Below are 25,498 nucleotides of genomic sequence, written 5' to 3'. Positions count from 1 at the left end.
GCGTTTAACTCCAAGAAGAGTCTCTACACAAAATTACTTCATTGCTCAGCCCAAGCACACACCAAGTGGGCCCGGAAGTGGATTTTTATGTCATTTACTCATCTCTGTACACCCTAGGCTACTATTTTTCTATAAGTAGGACCTTTTGCTATTGTATTAGAAATCTTTTGATCATGTTTTTATGATTGAACCCTCTTTGGGAGGCTGGCCATTCGGCCATGCCTAGACCTTGTTCTTATGTATTTTCAACGGTGGAGTTTCTACACACCATAGATTAAGGTGTGGAGCTCTGCTGTACCTCGAGTATTAATGCAATTACTATTGTTCTTCTATTCAATTCCGCTTGTTCTTTGTCCAAGATATCACTTGTTCTTCAACTTGATGAATGTGATGATCCGTGACACTCATCATCATTCTCACCTATGAACAAGGTGACTGACAACCACTTTTGTTCTACAAGCAACCAAGGCTCTAGTGAATATCTCTTGGATTCTTTAACCGGAATCTTCGTGGTATAGGCAAGAACTGATGGCGGCATTCAAGAGAATCCGGAAGGTCTAAACCTTGTCTGTGGTATTCTGAGTAGGATTCAATGATTGAATGACTGTGACGTGCTTCAAACTCCTAGCAGGCGGGGCGTTAGTGACAGACGCAAAAGAATCACTGGATTCTATTCCGGCCTGACCGAGAACCGACAGCTGATTAGCCATATGCTGTGACAGAGCATAGGAACATTTTCACTGAGAGGATGGGAGGTAGCCACTGACAACGGTGAAACCCTACATAAGCTTGCCATGGAAAGGAGTAAGAAGGATTGGATGAAGACAGTAGGAAAGCAGAGAGACGGAAGGGAAGGCATCTTCATACGCTTATCTGAAGTTCCTACCAATGAATTACATAAGTACCTCTATCTTTATCTTTATGCTTTATTCGTATATCACTATACCCATTTGAGTCTGCCTGACTAAGATTTACAAGGTGACCATAGCTTGCTTCATACCAACAATCTCCGTGGGATCGACCCTTACTCGCGTAAGGTTTATTACTTGGACGACCCAGTGCACTTGCTGGTTAGTTGTGCAAAGTTGTGTTTATGCCATGGCAATTGAGCACCAAGTTCTTGGGGCCATTACTAGGGATTATTTGAGTTGTGAAAAGTAGTGATCACAATTTCGCACACCATCTGTCACTAACGCCCCACAATCGCGAGTTTGAAGCTTGTCACAGTCATTCAATCCCTGAATCCTACTCAGAATACTACAGACAAGGTTTAGACCTTCCGGATTCTCAAGAATGGCCGCCAATGGATTCTAGCTTATACCACGAAGATTCTGATTAAGGAATTCAAGAGATATCCACTCAATCTAAGGTAGAACGGAGGTGGTTGTCAGGCACACGTTCATAGGTGAGAATGATAATGAATGTCACGGCTCATCACATTTATCAGGTTGAAGAACAAGTGGTATCTTAGAATAGAAGCAAGCGTGATTGAATGAAAAACAGTAGTAATTGCATTAATTCATCAAGACACAGCAGAGCTCCTCACCACCAACCATGGGGTTTAGAGACTCATGCCATAGAAGATACAGTATGAAACGTGTATTCTGTCATCCGGTCCAGATACAATAGCAAAAAGTCCTATTTATAGTGAACTAGTGACCTAGGGTTTACACGAATGAGTAAATGACGTAAAAATCCACTTTCGGGGTCCACTTGGTGTGTGCTTGGGCTGAGCATTGAAGCTTTCATGTGTAGAGACTTTTCCTGGAGTTAAACGCCGGCTTTTGTGCTAGTTTGGGCGTTTAACTCCAACTTTTGTGCCAGTTCCGGCATTAAACACCGGGAATTCTGAAGCTGATTTAAAACGCCGGTTTGGGCCATCAATTATTGGGCAAAGTATGGACGATTATATATTTCTAGAAAGCCCTGGATGTCTACTTTCCAACGCAATTAAGAGCGCGCTAATTGGGCTTCTATAACTCCAAAAAATCCACTTCGAGTGCAGGGAGGTCAGAATCCAACAGCAACTGCAGCCCTTTTCAGCCTCTGAATCAGATTTTTGCTCAGGTCCCTCAATTTTAGCCAGAAAATACCTGAAATCACAGAAAAACACACAAACTCATAGTAAAGTCCAGAAAAGTAAATTTTAAATAAAAACTAATAAAAATATAATAAAAACTAACTAAAATGTACTAAAAACATACTAAAAACAGTGCCAAAAAGCGTATAAATTATCCGCTCATCACGCGTGCGCGTCGCTCCTCGTAGCCACTTCCTTTTATTCTTGTGTTGTAGAGACTCCGTCAAATTCCGCCGAATGCTACCTGAAATAAATAAAATTGCCCAAACTCAAAATAGCATCCATAGTGGCTAAAATATAATTAATTCTTAGTTAAACTCAACAATTTAAGTGTAAATTCACTAGGAAAAGATAGACAAGATGCTCACGCATCAATATGTAACTACTATGATTGTAGATACATATTTGCCAGTGAAGAAGCTTGGAGAACTTTTGGTTACGATATACAAATCAAAGAACCTACTGTAATTAGATTACCTTTTCATCTACCAGATGAACATCCGATTATTTTCAGAGATGAAGAAAGTATTGAAGATGTTATTAAGTGATCTGATAGCAAGTTAACAAAATTGGTAGTATAGATGGGTCCTAATAAGTCATATTTATTTTCCAGGTCACTTACTTACAATGAGTGTCCAAACAAATTTGTATGGAAAGATGACATGTGCACTTGGGATCCAAGGAAGTTGGGTTTCTCTATTGGTAGGTTGATCCATGTACCAAGAGGTGATGGGGAGGATTACTACCTTAGACTCTTGCTTAATGTCTGATGCGTGAGTATCTTTGCTATCTTTTTCTAGTTAATTTTCATTTGAATTGTTAAGTTTAATCAAAATTTAAATACTTTTTAGTCACTATGAATGCTACTTTGAGTTATATACGATTCTGTTTATTTTAGGTAGCATTCGGATGGATTTGGCAGAGTTTTATAAAAGTAGCGGAAGAAAGTGGATGATGCTGTCAACTCTGACCTCCTTGCACTCTAACAGACATAACTTGAGCTATGAAGATCTAATTGATGCAGTTCTAGTGGCATTGGAAAGATGACTTCCAGAACTTTTCAACTCACAAACTAACTAGCAAGTGCACCAGGTCGTACCAAGTAATACCTCAGGTGAGTGAGGGTCGATCCCACGAGGATTAATGGATTAAGCAACAATGGTTGAGTGATTTACTTAGTCAGACAAACAAAAAATGGTGTTTGAGAGTTCAATAACATTAAACAGTAAATTCAGAGAATTAGAAAGCAAGCGGTAAATGGGTTGGAAATATATATGAGAAAACAGTTAAGGTTTTGGAGTTGTTTATCTTCTGGATTTCTATTTCTTACCAACTATTTTAATCATGCAAGATTCAATTCATGGCAAACTATATGTGACTAAACTCTAATTTCTTAGACCTTTTTAGTCTTCTCTAACCTTCATCAACCGCCAATTCCTTGGTCACTTGATTCCGATTAGAGGGTTAAGTTCAATTCAAGTTTATATGCCACATAAACCCTGATTACCCAAATATAAGAGGATTATATGTCATGTATCCCGTTAAGTACAGATAGTTAGAAATTTAGGAGAAATAATTTTCAAACTATTGTTCAAGTAAATTGCTTTTCCAAGGTTTACAAGAACTCAAATAGAATAAGGGTCATACTTCCGTTCCACCCAGATTCATAAGATAAAGAACGAAAATAAATTCTTGAAATTGAAATCAAAATAGTAATTAAAATAGAAGAATAATAGTATCAATCCATACAATAAACAGAGCTCCTAACCTTAACAGTGGAGGTTTAGTTGCTCATGACTCAAAGAGAAAAACAAGGATTCTCAAAAATTGTAAAGTGCCGAATGAGGTAAGAGAGAAGAGAGGAGCCCGAAGGGCTAAATCTTTTCCCTTTTATATCTAATCCTAATTAATGTAAAATATATTTTCTAAAATTAAATAATATATTTTCTTATTTCTAAATAAAATAAAGGTTTTAATAAAAAAATTACATAGAATCTTCGTTGCTTAGCTTCAAGACACGTGGGGACCACGACTTATCCTTGGATTGGCGCCGAACTTCACAAATGTGAAGTTAGACTTGGCCTTGGTAGCATGATTTTTAAGCACAAGCCCTTCTTCTGGCGCCTAACTTGGGAAAAGCCAAGTTAGGCGCCAATATGGCCGAATGGATTATGCGTGCTTGTCTTCCTCCGGCGCTTAACTTGGGAAATTCCAAGTTAGGTGCCAACATGGCCGTACAAATTGAAAAAGAAGTGTATATTATTATATATTGTTGGAAAGATATAAAAGTTAGCTTTTCAATGCTGCTAAAACCGCATCAATTAGACCTCTGTAGCTCAAGTTATGTCTATTAGAGTGCAAGGAGGTCAGAGTTGACAACATCATCCACTTTCTTCCTCTGCTTCTATAAAACTCCATCAAATCCATCCGAATGCTACCTGAAATAAACAGAATTGTACACAAATTAAAGTAGCATTCATAGCGGCTAAAAAGTATTTAAATCTTGATTAAACTTAACAATTCAAATGCAAATTCACTAAGAAAAGATAGCAAAGATGCTCACGCATCACAACACCAAACTTGAATTGTTGCTTGTCCTCAAGCACTCTGAAACTAATATATACTTAGGATGTGAATTTACATGAGAAGTGAGTACTCAATTAAACTCCTATCTGTCTCAAAGTGGGGTTTATAGCACTGAAACTCCAAATAGTTTTGGCATCCCACTATCCTTGAATCTGAGGATTGTCACTATCATTCGGAATTAGAATCCAGATAATATTATGAATTCTCTGGCCTTTTTACTTCGGATTAATCCTTGAACACAACAAATTTTCTTTCATTCTCTTTTCTTTGGTGCTTTGCACTTTGAGCCTAGCTGTGACTTAAAATGCTTTATCTCAAGCTTTACTTGACACAAAAACACCACAAGCACTTAACCGGGGAACTCTCTTTGAGTTCTGATTTTTCTTTTAATTATCCCCAGATAGTGGTGCTCAAAGCCTTTGGCACACTCTGTTAATTACACTTGATCTCGACTCTTAGTGCTCTGTCTTAAGGGTCACTTGACACATTCACACCACAAGAATATGGCTAGGAAAATAACTCTTTGAGATTTAAATCATATTTGACCTTCTTATCCATTGATACTCAGAGCCTTGGACATTGCTTTTCTTTAATTTCTTTTTGCTGTTTCTTTTACTTCAAGGATTAATTTCTTGTTTAATCTAGAGAATTCATAGTAGTTCTCTAAATTCCTATTCCTCATGCACCAACATCCTTTGATTCAAATTCAACTATGCACTGTTCATATCTAGTATTCAAAATCACAAATAATACCACCACAATTAAGTAAATAAGACTACTCTTAAATATAAACTCAATTCTCATGCAATACTTCACTTCTTTTCTTTTCTTTTTAGATTCAAGCTCAGTGAGTGATACATGAGACAACTTTTTTTTTTACTAAAAGTAAATAATGGAATGAAACTAAATCTAAGAACTGAAAGTACTAAAAGATCATGTAGATAATCAAAGCAACAGAAAACAGGAGAACAAAATAAGAACGAAAGGAAAAATAGAATGAAAGGAATTCAACCACCTCAATTATGTTGGTGGCCACCTCAATTATGTTGGTGACCATCTCATTCCTCAGGCTGTGCTCCTCCATGAAGAATATTCATCTCTCCATGGTGCCACTGATGATAAGGTACACAGAGAGAACAGAGAGCTTGCTCGACCCAATATCCAAAGTGGTTGTACAAGTTTTCACAACATTCGCACTATTGAAGGTGTCACTTATGGATTATCAAAGATACATGTTATGCACTTGGTCTGCTACAAGACAATAGAGAATTCATTGATGTAATTAAGGAAGTAAGTACATGGGCCTCTACTAAATACATCCATGAACTTTTTGTTATTTTGTTGATTTCAAAATTCAAATATTTTTACTACCCCCCGAACACATGTGGAAAACATGCTACCATCACTTTGTAGAGGACATTTTGTATGACATTAGAAGGATGCAGCATTCACAAGGTAATTATTTATATATTAATGATCAATTAATATTTTCCAATATTCTCTTTTAACTAAAGTTATATATATAATTAATATTTATTAAATATTCTAATTAAATGTAGACATCAATCTACGTGAGGAACAGATAGTGAATTTAACTCTAATTAAGATTGAGGAGAAGATGCAAGCAAACAGAAGATCACTTAGAGTGTTTGACAAAATGCTTTATCCAGTTGTAGAAAACATTAATAGATTAGAAAATCGTTTGTTGATTGATGAATTAAATTTTGACCATGAGCTTTTATGCTCTCAATACACTGCATCGTTAGATAAAATGAATAAGGAACAACAAGAAGCATTCTTTGAGATTATACATGCAGTTGAACAACAGAATAATGGTTTCTTCTTTCTTTATGGATACGGTGGTATTGGAAAAATATTTGTGTGGAAAGCCCTTTCTGATGCAATTAGAAGCAATGGTCACATTGTATTAAATGTTGCTACAAGTAGCATTGCCGCATTATTACTTCCAAACGGATGTACTGTTCATTCAAGATTCAAAATACCACTGAATATTACTGAGGATTCCGTGTGTAATATTAAACAAGGTTATTCGTTGGCACGATTAGTTAGCAAAGTGAAGTTGATCATTTGGGATGAGGCTCCAATGCTTAACAGATACTGCTATGAAGCACTCGACAAGTGAGTGAAGGATATTTTGAGATTTGAGAGTAACTACCAACCTGATTTACCATTCGGTGGAAAGGTTATCATTCTGAGGGGGGATTTTAGACAAATTATTCTTATTATTCTGATGGGTTCATGACAAGACATTGTACAAACATCTATAAATTGTTCATATTTGTAGAAGTCTTGTAAGGTTCTCGAGCTAACCAGGAACATGCAGCTTAATTATGGTGCTAATGAAGATGACTGATCAAAAGTAACTAATTTTGCACAGTGGCTTCTTCATATTGAAAATGGATTAGCTAGTTATTCAACTGATGGTGAATCTGAGGTTATTATGCCAGATGATTTAATCATACATGACCGGTACAATGCATTTGATAAACTGGTGGAGTTTGTATATCCAGACTTATTGTTGGAATACAACAAACAAGACTATTTCAAAGAATGAACTATCCTTGCACCGACACTTAAAATTGTAAATGAAGTTAACAACAGCATGATGGAGGATTTTCATGGTGTTGAAAGGGTCTACATGAGCTATGATTTATTGTGTATTGAGGAGGGTAATATGGGTCATATTTCGATACATTTACAACTGACATGCTGAATGCAATAAACAGTGCTGGAGTTCTGCCACACATGCTGAAATTAAAAGTTGGTGTACCTGTCATGTTGTTAAGGGACATTGATCAATCCAATGGGTTTTGTAGTGGTACCAAGCTACAGGTGAGAAAGCCAAGCAACCATGTCATCGAGTGCTGGGCAAGTTGTTTTAATACCTAGGATGAACATGGTTCCGAATAACAAGATACTTTCATTTGAATTTTAAAGAAGCCAATTTCTTATTATGCTTTCATTTGCAATGATAATAAATAAGTCTCAAGGACAAACTCGTAATAAGGTTTGACTATTTTTACTGAAACTTGTATTTACACATGGTCAATTTTACGTTGCACTTTTTCGAGTTAAATCAAAGGATGGGATTAGAATTGTAATCCAAAATACCATGGGGGTGATTGAAAAAACTACCATAAATATTGTATATTGTGAAATTTTTTCAAAAAAATTATTAAACATAAAAGTGATGTTACAATATCAATCATTTTGATTATACTCCCGTCTTATAAATATATAGTTTTTCATCTCATGTTATAATTTTATAATCTTTGAATTATTTCTGTTCTGTGCATCGCATGGGTGTATTTACTAGTAAAATTATATAAATTTTAGATGAAACATACTGACTGAAAATCAATTTCTATATGAAAAGAAAATTAGTGTAATGCACTAATATTTATCATTAGTATGTGATTTATATGCCTGTGGTTGCAGCACTTTTTCGCACGGTAAAAGCATGAATGACCATTGAGAAAATTTTTGCAACTTTCGAAATGAGTTATAAGAATTTTTTTTTTGTGAAAAACTTTTTAGGTCCATGATTAATTTTTACAACTTATAAATTTACATTTGATGTGAGCAGATGTGTGTATGTTTTCGTAAGTTATAAAAAAAAGAATAGGCTCAGGTACAGATATTTTATTTAGTTGATCCATTTTAATAAAAAAAACACTAACTTTAAATCAATATTAAAATTTTGATTTAATTATTTTATTATTTTTATAATTTCATTAAATTTATAATCACATATTTACTATTTAAAAATGGTAGAAACTCAAGTGCGACTTCATGTGAAGTTGATAACTGAGAGCCATTAGATGATTTGACTGATTTGACTAAATTTTCATCTAACGGCTCTCAGCTATCAACTTCACATGAAGTCAATTGCACCTGAATGTTCAACTTAAAGAATATTTAATTCAACAGAAGATGCTAAAATTTATTCTAATTGAAATTAATTTTTAAAAAATATTTATTTAATTAATGCTATTATCTCTATCCTTTTACAATTTTACGGTTCACATTTCAGTGATTCATTGTCTCTTCCCTTCACATTTCACAATACACATCTCCATCTTCCATAGCACCTCTTTCTCCATGCCTCGGTTCCTCTCCCTTCAATTCTATCTTTCACACTCCCTCATAACACCACTGTCTATTATGCATCGTCTTCACCGGTGCCTTCGTTTTGCATCTTCGTTGTTGCCACTACAATGAAGTCGAGTTGGCTGAACTACGCTGCTCGGTCATGCATTACAAGGAAAGATGAGTGACAGCCACAGGAAAATACCTGGACCTGTTTGAAGAGATAAGCGTAGGAGTATTTTTATGTACCTTTATGTATTTATTTTTGAGTTAGCTTCCATGTTTGCTGTTATATGTACGGATTTGGTACACGGGACACATTTGTGCACCGAAACGCCAAAAAGTAATTTGGCAGACTGATAAGTCAAATTGGTCAAAATAAAATATTTTATTTTAATGGGTCTTTTTTATTATAATTTTTTTAAGAGAGGGATATTTTCATAATTTTTTTATCTTTTTTTTGTTTTACTCACTTTAATCACGGTCTCCAATTCTATCACTAACTCAGAACCTTCATGATCTCCATGTCTTCCTACTCCTCCCACCCTCGCTTTTCATGTTGAACTTCCAAAAACTATTACTGAATCTCTCTCACCACCACCACTACCACAGTATCCTTCTCCCTCTTATTACTGTCACCGCCAGTTCTCTCTTCTTCCTCGTTCTTTTCCTCCGTCGTCGCAAGCACACCACCTCTTCCATTATCTCCACTGCCGGTGACGACAATAAACCTCTCCACCGCCTCTCCTACTCACTCTTTCGTCGCGCCACCAACTCTTTCTCCTCTCCACTCGGTCATGGCAACTTTGGCACTGTCTTCTCCAGTGATAGAGAGACAGAGGCAGTGGGAAAGTTTGGAGTCCTCACCGGTGATGGAGATAGTAGAAGGCGCAGTGCACTTGCAACGGCGGAGGAAGAGGAGGAAGCTAAGAGAACGACAAAGAGGAGGAAGGCATCTGCTCTATCATACACGAGACAACATCTTCCTCTTAATCTCATCCCTACCACACTTAATCCTCCTCGTAGGGGCATCAGCTCCATGGTTGCTGTCGAAGCGTTGCTGCACACCTGAAGTATTGTCGTCTGCCAACACCGGTTGCGGGTTGGGGATGCCGTCATCGGAGATAAAGGATCGTGCTGATGAGGAGGGGTCGTGCGCGTTGGCAGAGAGGATATTAGCCAGGAAGCCTGCCCACATACTAGGCCGATGAAGTACCATCCTCTCCCACTCTCGCTTGATGCCCCGACTCCGACGTTCAACGATTCTCTTCCCATATCTCTGTTGTTTATGCAAAAAAATACAACAAAAAATATCTTACCCAACAAAATTTTATCAGATCTGAATTAATTTAAATATCTGATTTTTAAATGTTTTGATATAATACCACAAAATATTTTACATTTAACAATAATAACCATCATAAAACTAATATTTATAAAGTTATACACTGACACAAAAGCAGAATAAAGTATTAACTAGCCAATCATATAAAAGTAGATTCAAACAAATTTCTACTGTTAGATTAAAAAACATATATAATCCAATGACTCCTCATTAACAGGCGCACCGGTCAGCCAAAATTAAATGTTATGCACATTGGTAAGCCAAACACACACGGCACATAGAATCCGTGCCCATGATTGGATGCGTTGAACCTCACTCCAGTCCAATGGTATGCTATCCAAAAGAAAAAAGAAGGGCAAGTTGGGGAGAGCAAAAGAAAAGATGAGAGAGAGAGAGAGAGAGAGAGAGAGAGAGAGAGAGAGAGTACTGTGAGTATGGGTAGTAAATACGAAATTCACACTTGTTAAACTTTTCGACTTTTATTATTAATAAAAATCTAAGTACGAAATCTAAATCATTATAGAGACTTAATTAAAAAATTTTAAATTATCAAGATATATTTATAAATTTAATAAAATTATAAAGATTTTTAGAATAATTTAAACCTAAAATCTTTTATCCACGGACTAAATTTTGAAAACCAAGAATGAGTTTTATGTTTTTCGTCTTGGAGTATAAGTTTGTTTTTTTTTTTTGGACAAGGATCCGGGCCAGTAATCTAGCCCGGATCCAAAATAGGACAACCCAAACTAGAACCAAGCCCAAACAACAATCCCATATCCCAACCCGGTCCTCTTCCTTTTGTTTCCTCAAGACCTTCACCTATCACATTTGATTTTTCAACCCCCAACATAAAGGATCATTACATAATACCAAAATGTAAACGTATATCAACAAAATCTAGACCTAAGACGTCTTTTCATCCTTATACATGTGCAAAAGAGATTTATATTCATCACGTGGCTCTTGTAAAAGAGGTAGAAAATTGCTGTGCTGAAATGTTAGAAGAACAAGAGGAAAATGTGAGGCCGACCTATTCGCAGAGCGACAAAACTGGAGGAGAAGAAGGAGGTGAATTGTCAAGACCCGAACCCACCGATTCTCCTCAACCCACCAGACTCCCCACCCCCTTACGCAATAGGGAAATGATGGTCGTTGCTGCAACAAAGTGCAATAAGCGGAACTTAAAGCACACCATTGAAGGCCATTCAACTCTGGTGCAGCCCCTCAGCCATCGCGTCCTCTTAGCATGAGCCAGAGCGCGCTGCCGACATCCCCCCACCTTCCAGCAACAGTAGTCCTCAACCTATTGACTGAGCATCTCTATAATCGCATTGGCACTTTGTCTACAATGCCTCATCACATCCTTCCAGTTGTGCTCATTCCAATCAATGTAGCTAACCTCACATGAATCAGAGACAACCTCCCCAATCTACCAATATCATAGATAGAAAACCCTAGATCAAGGTCAATGGGCCACATATGCAGACTCCTCCATCAATACAGCAACCCACCTGACCCCCTCTGCCTTATTCGAAGCTCTACTTCTGGTATCCACACAGTATCATGGAACGTCAAGTTGTCCTCCACAGTAACCTAATTAGAATTCTTCACCTCCCAAATAGCTTCTGACAGCAGTCAAGAACTGTTTATCAATCTGGAGACGGCAAGCTGATCCCCTCCGAGAATGTTCCTGATGGACAATGGCCTATACATGATCCAATTCTGGCGGAGACTACCGTGACTTGTGAGCTTTGCCACTTCATGCGCTAATGAGTTTGCTTCTCTAGGCACCTAGGTAAAGCCACAGTTTGGAATGCCTCTTAATAAATGTAATATGTTCTGTAGAATAACTTGAATTTCTGCAATTGATGCATGTAATTTTAGTGCCTGAATAAGCATCTGATTGTCTGATTCTATGATAACCTTCTGCATTTGAAAAATTCATGACATAATTAAGGCTGTCCTAACCGATAATGCCTCCACGGCTAATGGCAAAGTGGCAACTATTGTGGAGTTAATTCCTGAGAAAAGGGTCCCATTATGGTCTCTGAATACCGCTGCAGTTGCTCCCGCAGAATGTGCTTTATCGAACACTGCATCCACATTGCATTTGATCCCTCCCACCAGTGGCAGTCTCCAGGTAACTCTGCTGCCTGTTATTGTAGCATTAATTGAACTCTTTACTGGTTCTTCTGCCATTTCTGCAAATTCTAGCTCCATTAATTTAGCTTTACGAATCACCATGATAGGATTAGGAGTAGACTTCTGATATATCACTTGGTTTCTCGCTTTCCACACGTCCTAAACTAGAAAACCAACCTTACTACTACAATGATCGTAATCATTCCCTGTGTTCAGTTTCATTTTTTCTAGAATATCCACCATCCACTTCCCAAAAGAAGAAACTGTTAGGGCCGTAGGGCAGCATTGAATTTGGGCCCCAAACCAAGCTGCCCTTGTCCAAGGGCATAGCAGCAGAGCATGCTCAGTGGTCTCCGGTTTCTGCAAACAAATAGGACGTATATGGGTGTTAGTTATTCTTTTATTAAAAAGATTTCCAAAAACAGGTAAAATGTTATGCGAAGCTCGCCATAGAAAGGTTTTGATATTCTAAGGAACTCTTAATTTCCAAATCTGTTGCCACAAAAAACTTTAAATCTTCACTGGAAGATGGGTTATTAGTATTACCGAAGCTCTTTTCGTTCCTAGCAGCATAATATCTCGTCTTGATAGTGTAATTGCTATCTATTCTGAAAGGCCAGCTGAACCTATCCTCCCTTCCAAAAAGACCTACTGGGGTTCTAATGATTTTTTCGACCGAAGCTCCATCGAAATATTTCTTTAATTTATTCAAATTCCACCCCTCTCCCTCAAAAATCAGATCCTTGACAAACCTAATATCAAGATTTCTACTCACAGGATTATTATCCATATTCATTATCCACTTATCTTCCAAGATTCTCACTCTCTCACCATTCCCTATTAACCATCTTTCATTTCTCAAAAGAAAATCCCTACCATGTATAATTTTCCACATCCATGATGCGGCCCTTCCTACTGTAGCATCCTTAAAATCCTCATTTGGAAAGTAAATAGCTTTTAGTACCTGAAACTAAATTGCTTTAGGATTTTCCAAAATTCTCCACGCTTGTTTTGCCAAATTTGTTATATTCTGACTATATAAATCCTTAAACCCAATACCTCCATCCTTTTTACTAACACAAAAATTATCCCAACTCCTCCAACGGACACCTCTTTCCTTACCTGAAGACGCCTACCAAAATTTGGCTATTCTCTTACTAAGCCTATCACAAAACCCTTTAGAAAAAAGAATCACATTCATAGTATAGGCAGGTATCGCTTGAACAATTGATTTAATGAGGACCTCCTTTCCCAGCTTGATTAAGGAGTTTTTGTTTCCAACCTCCTAACTTATCCACCACTCTATCCTCAATCCAACTTAGAGCTTTATTCTTTGATTTTCCCTAGTGAGCCGGAAGCCCAAGATACTTACCCGGTTTATCCCAAGCTGACAAACCCAATATCTCTTCTATTTCAAATCTATTCCTAATAGGAATCAGGCTCCCAAACGTGATCCTCGACTTGTCCAAATTGATTCTCTGTCCTGAGGCTTCAGTATAAATGTTCAAAATATTAACAAGCTGGTAAATTTTCTCCTCACTATCTTTTGAGAATATACAATCATCCGCAAAAAGGAGGTGTGAAATAGCCGGTGCAGTAGGGGCGATTTTAACTCCCAAAATTCTGCCTTCTTCTCTAGCCTTATCCATCAGGATGGTAAAAACCTCAACCGCTATGATAAACAAGTACGACGATAAAGGATCTCCCTACCGAAGTCCCCTCTGCAGCTCAATGGTCGTTGATAGAAATCCATTTATCTTAATCTTATAACTAACTTGGCTAACACAGTTCATCAACATCTTTATCTAATGCGAGTTAAACCCAATAATGCTTAGAGTAGCTTCTAGAAATGACCATTCCATCCTATCATAAGCTTTATTCATATCAATCTTAATGGCTAAGTTCTTGGAAGTATTCGCCCCTTTCCTATTCAAATCATGGAACATTTTCTGCACTATTACCAAGTTATCTTGAATTAGGCGGCCTCCCACAAAAGCCCTCTGAATGGGTGAATTGATTTTATCTATTATTCTCCTAAGCCTACCAACCAACACCCTGGAGATAACCTTATAAACAAAGTTACAGCAACTAATTGGCCTAAGTTGATTTAGAGTTTCGGGGTGGTTAGTCTTAGAGACCAAAACTATAAAAGTTTTCCCAAAGCTGCTCAGTATATTTCCATCACAAAAAAAACTCTTAACAACATCACAAACCTCTTTACCGACAACTGACCAGTATTTTTGAAAGAAGAGACCATTTAAACCATATGGTCCTGGCGCTTTAAGACTTCCCAGACTGAAAGTAGCCTCTTTAATTTCCTGATCAGTAACCTCCTCCATGAGCTCCCCATTCATATCCTCAGTCATTCTGACAGAAACATGGCTTATGCAAGCAGTCATATTTAGATTCTCTGTAGCCATAAAAAGATTCTGAAAGTGAGCCGCTGCTAGCTTGAGAATCTCCCTTTCCCCACACACCCAATTTCCTGTAGAATTCTTTAGTCTCTCTATCATATTTCTATCTCTTCTTTGAATGGTAGCATTATGGAAGAAGAAAGTATTCTTGTCCCCAAAATTCAGCCATTTCACCCTCGACCTCTGACCCCAATATTTCTCCTCTTATCTCCATAATCTGGTGATCTCCAATTTAAGCCTATAGAGCTCCTGTTGCTGAGTCTCTGTAAAATCCGCTTCCTACAGTTGTTTGAGGCGAAGCCTTAAATTTTCTATTTCCACATCAGCCTTCTTAAAGCTAGTTCTACTCCATTTGGTTAATTCCTTCTTGCAATTATGTATCCTTCGATTCAGATTTTTCTAGTGATCAGAACCAGTATAGCCAGAGCTGCTCCATCCTCTCCTTATAACAGCGTCACAATCGGCATGGCCTCAAACTTAAAATTGTTAATCCTTCTACCTCTAGGTTTAACATCGAGAACTAGGGGAGCATGATCCGAGCTAATAGGCAGTAAGGCTGAGAGTGTGGCATGTTGGAAAGCTCTTCTCCATTCCCAATTGACGAAAATCCTACCAAGCTTTTCCTTAGTAACACAACCATTCCTTGGATTACTAAACCAGGTGTATTTCATCCCTTGAAGTTCCATATCCAAGAGAGCATTCTCATGTACAAAATTTCTGAAAGCTTCTATCTGACAACTTGGTTTAAGGTGTAAACCTACCTTCTCATCTTAAGAAATAACATCGTTAAAGTCTCCGATCAACACTGTTGGCTGTGCCAGACTATTATTTACAAAAGTTAAATCCTTCCATAATTTCTTCCTTTTCTTGTAGTTTGGATGACCATAAACGAAAATAGCCTCTCAATCCTTGTCATTGCCACTGCTAACTTTAGTTTTAATAAAATTATCACCTCAAGCATAAACATGAATATTTACATTACTTTTCTAAAAAATACAAAATCCCCCGAAAAGTCTCCGAAATTCTACACAAAATATGTTATCAAAACTTAACTTTCTCCTAATTCTATCACAACTTAGTTTAGTAGCTTTGGTTTCTATAAGGAACAAAAGGAACGACCTGCAAGATTTACATATACTTTTTAGTTCATACACTGTCGAAGAGACCGTCATTCCTCGACAGTTCTAGCTGACGACAATCATAGCTGATGGTGGGGCATGTCAAGTTTTTTTTTTTTTTTTTTTTTTTTGGTCGGTATGTCAAGTTTGTTTATATACATATTTCTGAACAGGGATATACAGTTTCAAGTAGAAGCTTGATAAGGGCTTGTTTTGGACGTAGATAAGGGCTTATTTGACAAACAGTGATTTAGCCTGGGCCATACATTGAATAGGTTTTGTCACGGTTAAAAGAAAGTCCCTCCTTTCAGTTTGGACCCATAAGCCCAAACAATGTCAAGATTGCGAGATAGAGTTCGATTTCCCACACCACACCCACACACAATACTAAAGGGTTGATATTCAATACTTGGGGATTGTCCATCTGGCCCAAAAAAAAAAAAGAGTTCGATTTCCTAAATAGGGGAATTGCAGAACTGGAAATGGGGGATTGCAAGGGTTTTAGTACTACTAGTCTACTATACTCAAGTTATTACTCACTTGATAGTCGATACTCGTAAACCCTCGCTGCTTCCTTCCATTTCTGAATTCCAATTGCAAAATCCAAAGCTCGCAGCAACATTGATGCTGATACAGATTCAGTTACCCTCCTCCAACTCTTGTAACTAACTTTCTTGTTATTTCTCTTTCCAATTCCATCATGTCCATGCGCCCCTTCCTCCCCAAATGCCTCTTCTTCAGCTCTTCGCCAGCTCGTGCTCTTCTTCTTCTTCCACTTCAACTCAGCCAATTCTCGTCTTCGTCGCATTCGCCTTCGTATCATCCGAGACGGTTAGAGGAGGAGTCACGCCACGTGAGGGTGTCGGTGTGGTGGGATTTCGAGAACTGCCAAGTGCCGAACACCATCAACGTCTCCAAGATCGCCACCGTCATAACGGAAGCCGTTAGAGCCAACGGTATTAAGGGGCCCGTCCATATAACGGCCTTCGGCGATGTCTTGCAGCTTTCTAGATCCAACCAGGAGGCACTTTCTTACACCGGCATTCATCTCGCCCACGTTCCCAATGGTTACCTTCTTGTGCTCTCTTCGTCTTGTCTTTACTTCCGTTGCTTTATGTCAATTTTATAATCATATATAACTTCTTCATCTATCTTAATTAGTATATGTTCTGACTAAATGTGTTTAAAAATTAAAAATAAAATATATAAATAGTTTGGTAAAAAAGGGAGACGCGTCTTTGGTAGATAACTGTTTGTAACGGTTTTCAGTTTCAAACACGTTAGGAATCATAAGATGGGAGCTATTCTCTTCTGCATCTTTGTTAGATAAATGTCACTAATAGCGATGTTGAATGCGGCGTCCGTCGTAGGTGAGAACTCATGATCTCATCATATTTGAGATGAAGCCATGGAGGTGCAACTAATAAGTGAATATTATGGTTTGCAGCTCATGCATCAGTATTTATGGCCCCATATAGATTCAGAACAATATTAAATCTTAATGTTTTACTAATCAGGGGATTCATAAGTAATTTAAGTTTTCCAAATTATAATTTCTTCAATGACTTTGTGCAGGTGGAAAGAATAGTGCTGATAGATCTCTTCTTATTGATCTAATGTGTTGGGTTTCTCAAAACCCGCCACCTGCGCATCTCTTTCTGATTTCTGGGGATAAAGACTTTGCTGGCATATTGCACCGCTTAAGAATGAATAACTACAACATCCTGCTTGCAACTCCAGGATCAGCTTCTGATGTGCTATGCGCTGCAGCAACTATAATGTGGCACTGGCCATCTTTGCTTAAGGGAGAAGAACTTATTGGAAAGCATTTCAATCATCCTCCAGATGGCCCTGTTGGTTCTTGGTATGGAAATTATAAGGTGCCTCTTGAAAATCCCTTCTCAGCTAGTGAGCAGTCTGCATCTTATCAAAAAGCAGAAAGCTGTGAATCTCCCCCAATTCCTAAGTCAGTTGCAAGGCAGGTTAGGAAAATATTAAGTTCGCATCCAAAAGGGATGTCCATTACAGATTTTCGTGCGGAGTTGGCTAAAAATAATGTGCAATTGGAGAAATCATTCTATGGACAGAAAAAGTTTTCCCGTTTTCTTCTATCAATACCACACGTACAGCTCAAGCATTGTGAAGGTGTTTATTTTGTGTGTTTGGCTCCCTCAGAGTTTCCCAAACCCCTTGCAAGCAATGATGGGCCATCAAAAACACCTGCTGTTGGGAATGAAACACCTCAAAAGTTGAATGGTGAGAGTAAAAATATGCCTAGAGATGCAGATAGGACGCCTTCAATGCCCTCATTGCATGAAAGGAGTAGTGAGAAGATTGGGAATATGACTGATGCACGATTGTCTAAGGTTCAACTGCCACAAAAAGACAAGGAAGTTTCACAATTTAAGGCAGATAATGAGATTGTAACGCCTGACGAGATAGGTCTCAATAAATCTGGAAAACCTACTTCATCAGATGACCACTCTGCTCAGAACACATTGGTAGAAAACAATCTTGTTGATGATGAATCTGGAAAATATATAGCTGAGTACAAAAATGAGGGGCCAACTAGAGGGGATGCTGATGAGGTTTGTCAAAGCTCTTATTCTTTGCCAGTTGATGACTTCATGGTTGACAAGAGGCATGGTGGGAGTGTTGAAACTCATAGCAAAAGTTCAATATTTGGTTGGATTAGAAGTTGGTTTCCATTTTGGAAAAGAGATGCTAAATCTGATGATTTAACCACTAATAATACCAGCATGGATAGTCACTCTGAGTTTGAGGAGCCCAAGTTATCTCAACTGGACATGGCAGTAAGTCATTCGGAGGAGCCCAAGCTATGTCAACCAGAGATGGATGTAAGTCATTCGGAGGAGCCCAAGCTATGTCAACCAGACATGGCTATAAGTCATTCGGAAGAGCCCAAGCTATCTCAAGTAGACGAGACTATAAATCATTCTGAGGAGTCCAAGCTATCCGAACAGAACCAGAGTGTTATTCATGCCGAAGAGTCGAAAATATCAGATCAGGCGCCCATGTTATCTGAGCCAAACCAGATTGTTAGTCATTCTGTAGAGACCAAATTATGTGATCGGGACCAGACTGTTTCTCAGTCTGTAGAGGCCAACACATCAGAAGTGAACCAGAATGTTGGTCATTCTGACAAGCCCAAGTTATTTTTTAGAGATTCCTTTTGGAATTACATGGAATCTTTTGTTTTTACCACCCAAGGATCAGTTCTCGTCTCCCTGTCAACAAGCAGGTTGTTATGCATGGTAGTTTTATACAAATATTTTGAAAAATTACCCCTTTTGCTATGGATAACATCTTGTTTTTGTCTCGAAATCTTAATTAGTTCCTCGTATAAAATGAAAGTAACAAATCGATTGTATCATGATGTTTTGCTGTTGGAAGTTATGCTTTGATCTTTCTTCTTCATCTTTATTTTTTCTCCCTCCCCTGCTCCCCCCCAAAAACGATGATCATGATGTAGGTAATAGCTAATCCTACTTGTTGAAAGAGTAAATTGTAATGCTACTATGTTTGTTTGTCAGGGAGGATTTGGCACAAAAATTACAAAAGGGCGGTCCTGCGGTTCTCAAGTCTCTCACTGAAAAGGATATTCTTCAACTGATTGATTTATTAATAGCAGACAAGAAATGGTTGGAAGTAAGCAGCTCCACAGAATATCCATTTAAGGTGACTCGACCAGTTCAGAAGAACTCATCAATGGGCCTTTCTCATGGTGCGAATGGCCTTCGATCTCTCTTTTTAAATAGAACATCACAGTCCAACCTGCAGAAATTACTTGAACATGATGCAGAGAAACACAATCAGAATACTCCTCATACTAGTGTTTTGAAACTTGCCACTGAAAAACTATATGCTGAGAGGTCTAGAAATGATATATTAGTAGACTGCCAAAAAGTTGTGGATGAAATATTGAGAATCCACCCAGAGGGATACAATATTGGTTGTTTCCGAAAACTATTTTATGAGATGTGTGGCTATCATATTAATTTACAGAAGCTCGGTTATAAAAATTTGGCATCCTTATTGCAGACAATGCAGGGAGCTAAATTAGAGTCCACTAATATTTTTCCTTCTGTTCCTGCTGATGTTTGTTATTCTGACCGGGAAACTTCAATCCTCAAAACTCAAGTTACCAGGGCTAGTCATGCAGTCGCCTACTCAGATAGTGAATTGTCTGGTTCAGCTCCAAAGGATGATAGCATGGACTCTCCATGGGAAGAATTAGGTCCTATTTCTGCCAACAATTCTGACCAGAGTGATGTGGAATCAGAATTAAGTAGGAATGCCAAAGAACTGGATACCTCAAAGTATCCTGATTATGAACCTGTTGGCTTAGATTATGATCCTTCTGAGTCTGAAGAAGATAGTAGCTGTTTAACTCAACCAGAAGAGCAAGGAAAGCCAAGATGTAATGAGCAAGACAGTTCTCTTCTCAAAGTTTTGGATTTCTGGCACTGTAGAAAGGAAGGAGAGAATAGTGCAAAGAATTCAGATGGTGTTGACATCTTTAATAATGATTCTCTGAAAAGGATTTTGAATCCGTCGGGCGAGTCATCTCAGGGTGCCCTTTCCAAAATTCCTTCAGGGAACTATAAAGAGAAGCATAGTTCTCGAAAGAGCTATTCATTTGTAGCTGATCCACTTTTATCCCCGAAGGACAAACTGATTGATGGGATGCTTGATGGCTTCAAGAAAACAGATGAGTCTAAGATGCAAAATTGAGGAGTTAATGGTGTGAACTAGACCGGATTCTCATCACTCAGGATTACAGTCCCAGACTTTCCTTTTAGCACACATTGTAGTTTTAGCTGGCCATGGTACTAATAGTTCAATTGAGGATGATTCAAGAAGTTGGTGATTGCAATAGTTGATGGTGCAGCTATGGAAAATTCTTTTGGTCGGAACAATTATATTATTATATATGCTATTAGTTCTTGAGCTTAGCAATAAGTCACGTAGTTAACCCGGATGTAGTAAATAGGTAAAAAGTGATGAGTCCATTATATGCAGTATGCTATTGCTGTTGGAATAGATATCTGAGTTTTGATTTCTTGCGTGCTGTGTTGGCATGTGACCATATTATGGTGATGTCCCATACTTTTGAAGGGGCATGAGCCGTACAATGCGATGTTAAGTGTTAACCCATTTTTGTTCCCAAGAACTGTTTACATTAATTTGGAAATTGAGGATGGCTTGTGTAACGACCCAATTTTCAATATGTTTAGATCATACCGGAAACTGAGCGCTACCAATTTGTCTTCCTAATTATTATCTATTATTTATCATATGAGCCTGATTCGTTGTTAAAAACGTAGTTAATTTGCGGGGTATATATATATTTTTTTTTGAAACCATTTGGGTTAATAGACAGAATCATTTATAATCAATTCACAAGTAATAACAGATAAAACAGTTATAAACAACCATACAAAAATACATCACAAGTAGTTGACAACATTCATTTATCCAGCCTTTGTTAGAGTATAGACCTTTAGTTAGAACACCCCTAGATATAGTTAAATAATATCTATATACATATATATATATATATATATATATATATATATATATATACAACATCCCAGGTCCTGACCTGTTCAAGAAGTCCCTAAGCTGGCACCCAGGCTAGCTTAGACTCTATACTCGCCTAGTCCCTCTAAACTACTAAAGCGAGGGAAAGTACGTTCTAAGTCTTCAAAACTCCAGTCAGGTGGAACGTCACCAAAAGTAGGACATCATCTGCTATTCCTCTGCACGATCAGACATTGCCATAGGACGTCCCTCTGGTACCTCATCAAGTAGCCACACAACGGGAGTCTCGTACACAGGATTTAGGTTAAAGTGCGCATACGAACGGGGTGCAGACGTTGGCTGGTCTCATGGTATATACGTATAATTGGAGAACGATATTCACCCTAGACTCAGAAGACTATCTAGAGCAGGATCCTCTTCGCAGAACCATCATCAACGAACTACGGTAAGGTAATCTTACTTCCATCTGAAGGGGAAGGGAGAGAGAAGGGGTAAGAACTGGGGAGTTCTTAGTAGGGCCGGGGTTATTAGTTACGTTCATTAATTTTGTGTTATTTAGCAGACTAATAACAGAATATAGAGAAGTAGTAAACAGAAGACAGATAAATAGAGAAAATAGAGAAAACAGAAAAAGATCACAAACAGAAGAATACAAGAAAGTAAAACACAGACACAAACACGGAGAATAGAATACAAACAAAGAAAGCATACATTCATGCAACAATCATAATAGAGAAAATGCACAACCAAGTATGATGCATGTCTAGTCCTAGCGCGGGTAATGAGCTCATCTGTCGGTTACATACCCGCTCCCGACGTTACCCAGCAACCTCTGTCTGGATAAGGCTTTCCTGTTGGCAATATCCACTGCAAGCAACCTTTGTCTTGCAGGGTATCTACTGCAAGCAACCTTTGTCTTGCAGGGCGAAACTTATTAGCTGATATACGCCCAACAGACTCACTGTAAGCAACCTCTGTCTTACAGGAGCAACAACACACTCACTGTAAGCAACCTCTGTCTTACAGGAGCAACAACACACTCACTGTAAGCAACCTCTGTCTTACAGGAGCACATTCATCTTGATACCTCTGTAAGCAACCTCTGTCTTACAGCAAAGCATTATAGCAAGGTATCCCAGGAAAGCGTTCTCAGTGGTCGTACCACCATCTATCTGACTGCCTCTCTGCAGCAGATTCTTACATAATCATTCTCTTTATCATCATTCATTAACATTCTCATTATTCATCATCACTTTCACATTCTTATGCAATATCTCTTTCTTTCTCTGTTCAATCACAACACAACAACTTTCTATAGGTGAACTTCGGCCTATAGAAATGGCACCTCTGTTAGTGAACTTCGGCTTACAGAAAAGGCGCCCCTGTAAGTGAACTTCGGCTTACAGGTATCATAACTCTCTGTAGGTGAACTTCGACCTACAGGAGCAACACCCTGAGATGCACAATTGATATTCACTGTAGGTGAACTTCGGCCTACAGGAATAACAACTCACTGTAGGTGAACTTGGGCCTACAGGACCTCTAGGGCCAATGGAAAAGCAGCAGATGAACATACAACAGAACATCATGCCACAAGGTTTAACTCTTTATTCTTATACTCTTCCCCTCTATTCTTTTTGTTATATTACTCTTTTCTCATTATCTCTTTACTCTGTTCTCTGTATCTCTTTACTCTGCTCTAGTTACTCTTTTCTCTGCTTAACGTATGTATTTAAAGCTTATGTAAATCTCGGTATGAATAGTTCGCCTGTCCCAAGTATAGGTTCATTAAGTCTATACTGAAACAGTTTAACTTTTCATATAATACCTAACCCTAGTCGCAAATCAAGAACTAACTATTTTGCCCTAGTTCGTTCGCTAGTCTCTGTCTGTTCTTCTGTTATTAAAACTTTACAGACTTTTTCTTCGATTTTTATCTTTTCTTCAAGTTTTATCTTTTCTTTATCTTTTCCTCACTAACATGTTATTACCACTCCCTAAGTGTTTTATGAAGGTAATTATGAGATTCTGCACTTAAAGTTGTCTTTCTAAAGCTTTTACAGAAAATTGCCTTTTCTGCATTATTTATTATTTTTATTAAAATATTATTTTTAATTAAATATTATTATTTAATATTTTATTATTATTTATTATTTTATTATTAAATTTTCGAAAATTAACTTACCTTTACTTTTAACCTTTAAAATTCACTTTTTTACCACCCGTAACTTTTAATATTTCTACTGTTACCACCCTAACTTTCAGAAATTACCAAACAACCCCTAAAACACCAAAAATTTTACTTCCTTGCCCTTTTTAAGATCTAAAGCCTGTTCTTCATTGTTCTTCATCACACTCAAAGTGTTCTTCGTGTTCTTCATAAATTCTTCAGATTCTTTCTCTGTTTTTACCCGTTTTTCAATCTTTTCAGCAACCGATTTTTACCAAAATTCATAATAAATTATCAGCCACTAAAACCCCATCTTTTCTACATGATTTCATCACAAATTGAACCTCAATTTAAGCCTAGGGTTTCGTTTTTCCAGCTGCTCCAAGAACATGAACATAAAGCTTGAATTTCATCAAATTTCATCAAAATTTCACCAAATTTTCACCAAGAATCAATCATATATGCAACCAATTTTTAGCACAGCCAAATAATACAACATTCACACATCTCAAACACAAATAATCAAGATTAATTTCGTGACACCCTACCTGGTTTTGCTGCTCCTAATTCAATCAAACTTTCAGGTGGTCCTTAAGCACTTTTTCCTCCTAAAACACATCAAGAAAACACATATTTACCCATGTTTCCTTGAAACCGAATTGAAGAGGGAGGGAGACAGCCATCTCACCTTATTTCCAGCCTTGATAATTCACATGGTTTTGTAGAGGAAGAAGAGAGGATCATTTTGGTGAAATCGGAGTTTTGATTTGAGTTTTAGTTCAGAAGAAATCAAGTTTTGAAGATTTATGAACCAAGAACTTTCTCTCCTTTTTCTCTTGGTGATTTTTGGCCACAATGAGCAAATGAGGCAGCCTTGGGGGTTTTGGGGGTGTAGGGTGAGTTGTGATTGGTTGGCTTGGAGGTGGATTAAAATAATATTAAAATATCTCAGGTGTATAACTACTAAAACTAGGTGTATCGGAACACTTGCAAAAACATCTCTAAAAATTATTTTCTGAGCTACTAGCATAAATGACACTAGTAACATATTTATTATGAGAATAAAACATGAATAATGAGGCCTTAGCATTGTTAAAGTCATCAGAGAGTGCTGGTGCTAAGCTGCACCAGTAAACCGTAAACCCGGTTAAACTGATTTTCTATTTTTAACTAAAACAGACCAGGTAACCTTATAATATCATTCAAGCATTTTCTAATACTAATATAATGATAATATTATACTATTATCTCTCTCCTCTCATGAATCGAGTCCGGTTCATCAAACAGAGACTATTTACGAAAATCAGAATCAAAACTGCCAACCGATACGGTTCAAAAACTAGGTTCTTCGCGATTGCATTATCGAGATTGCCTCAGAGGAGGTTCTAGCTTAAGGATGACATAATGATAATGAGGATTGAGATGCTTGATGATATAACAGAGGTGTTCCCTTTACTGATCTTCCGGAGAAATTCATACTTTCAGAAAAGATTTCGCGTACTCGAAAATCAGGGTTGTTACATTCTACCCTCCTAAAAGAAAATTTCGCCCTCAAAATTTCAGCCACATGCAAGAATTCATCTTCAAGCAGTCTATTTCCTTCAAGCCATCCTGACGAAGATATCAGTTCGTTCCTTACAGCATCTAAATATCACATAGCCATGGCCATGGAGATCATAACAGCTATAAGAATAGTTGTGCCTGACACGAATTTGTCGTTCGGAACTCGATTAAACCATGCCTATTCACAGTCATTGAGGTCTTATCCGCACCAAACAATCAGTATTAAGGTGATCAGTCTTAACACTTCAAGTCAAGTGTGAACATTCCCAGAATGAGTGCTCAAAGACATTCATGCCAAATGTATCTTAAAGATACCCTAACGACATGAGACACACAAGCAGAGTATGCAATGAAGCATAGTCAGTCCACTCCCCAGGCTCTACCGGGAACGAACTGCTCTGA

General features: G+C 37.8%; 1 protein-coding gene and 1 long non-coding RNA gene across 2 annotated transcripts; one reads left to right on the top strand and one right to left on the bottom strand.

Annotated features, from left to right (window-relative positions):
• Positions 1-4,173: 4,173 nt before the first annotated feature.
• LOC130954101 (uncharacterized) lies at positions 4,174-24,379 on the bottom strand. The gene is made up of 3 exons (XR_009076180.1): positions 24,222-24,379; positions 24,082-24,141; positions 4,174-4,518 (listed from the first exon to the last, which is right to left on the bottom strand). It is a non-coding gene; the product is annotated as an uncharacterized LOC130954101 (long non-coding RNA).
• Positions 16,446-21,109, top strand: LOC130954100 (uncharacterized). The gene is made up of 3 exons (XM_057880841.1): positions 16,446-16,865; positions 17,374-19,060; positions 19,353-21,109. The coding sequence occupies exons 1-3, from the start codon at positions 16,499-16,501 to the stop codon at positions 20,551-20,553; spliced, it is 3,255 nt and encodes a 1,084-aa protein (XP_057736824.1). The 5' UTR covers positions 16,446-16,498; the 3' UTR covers positions 20,554-21,109.
• Positions 24,380-25,498: the final 1,119 nt, after the last annotated feature.

The sequence above is a fragment of the Arachis stenosperma genome, chromosome 10, assembly GCF_014773155.1.
Source record: "Arachis stenosperma cultivar V10309 chromosome 10, arast.V10309.gnm1.PFL2, whole genome shotgun sequence".
Lineage (NCBI taxonomy): Eukaryota > Viridiplantae > Streptophyta > Magnoliopsida > Fabales > Fabaceae > Arachis > Arachis stenosperma.
Note: the sequence above shows the minus strand (reverse complement) of the source record. Positions and strands in the feature narration are given on the sequence as shown.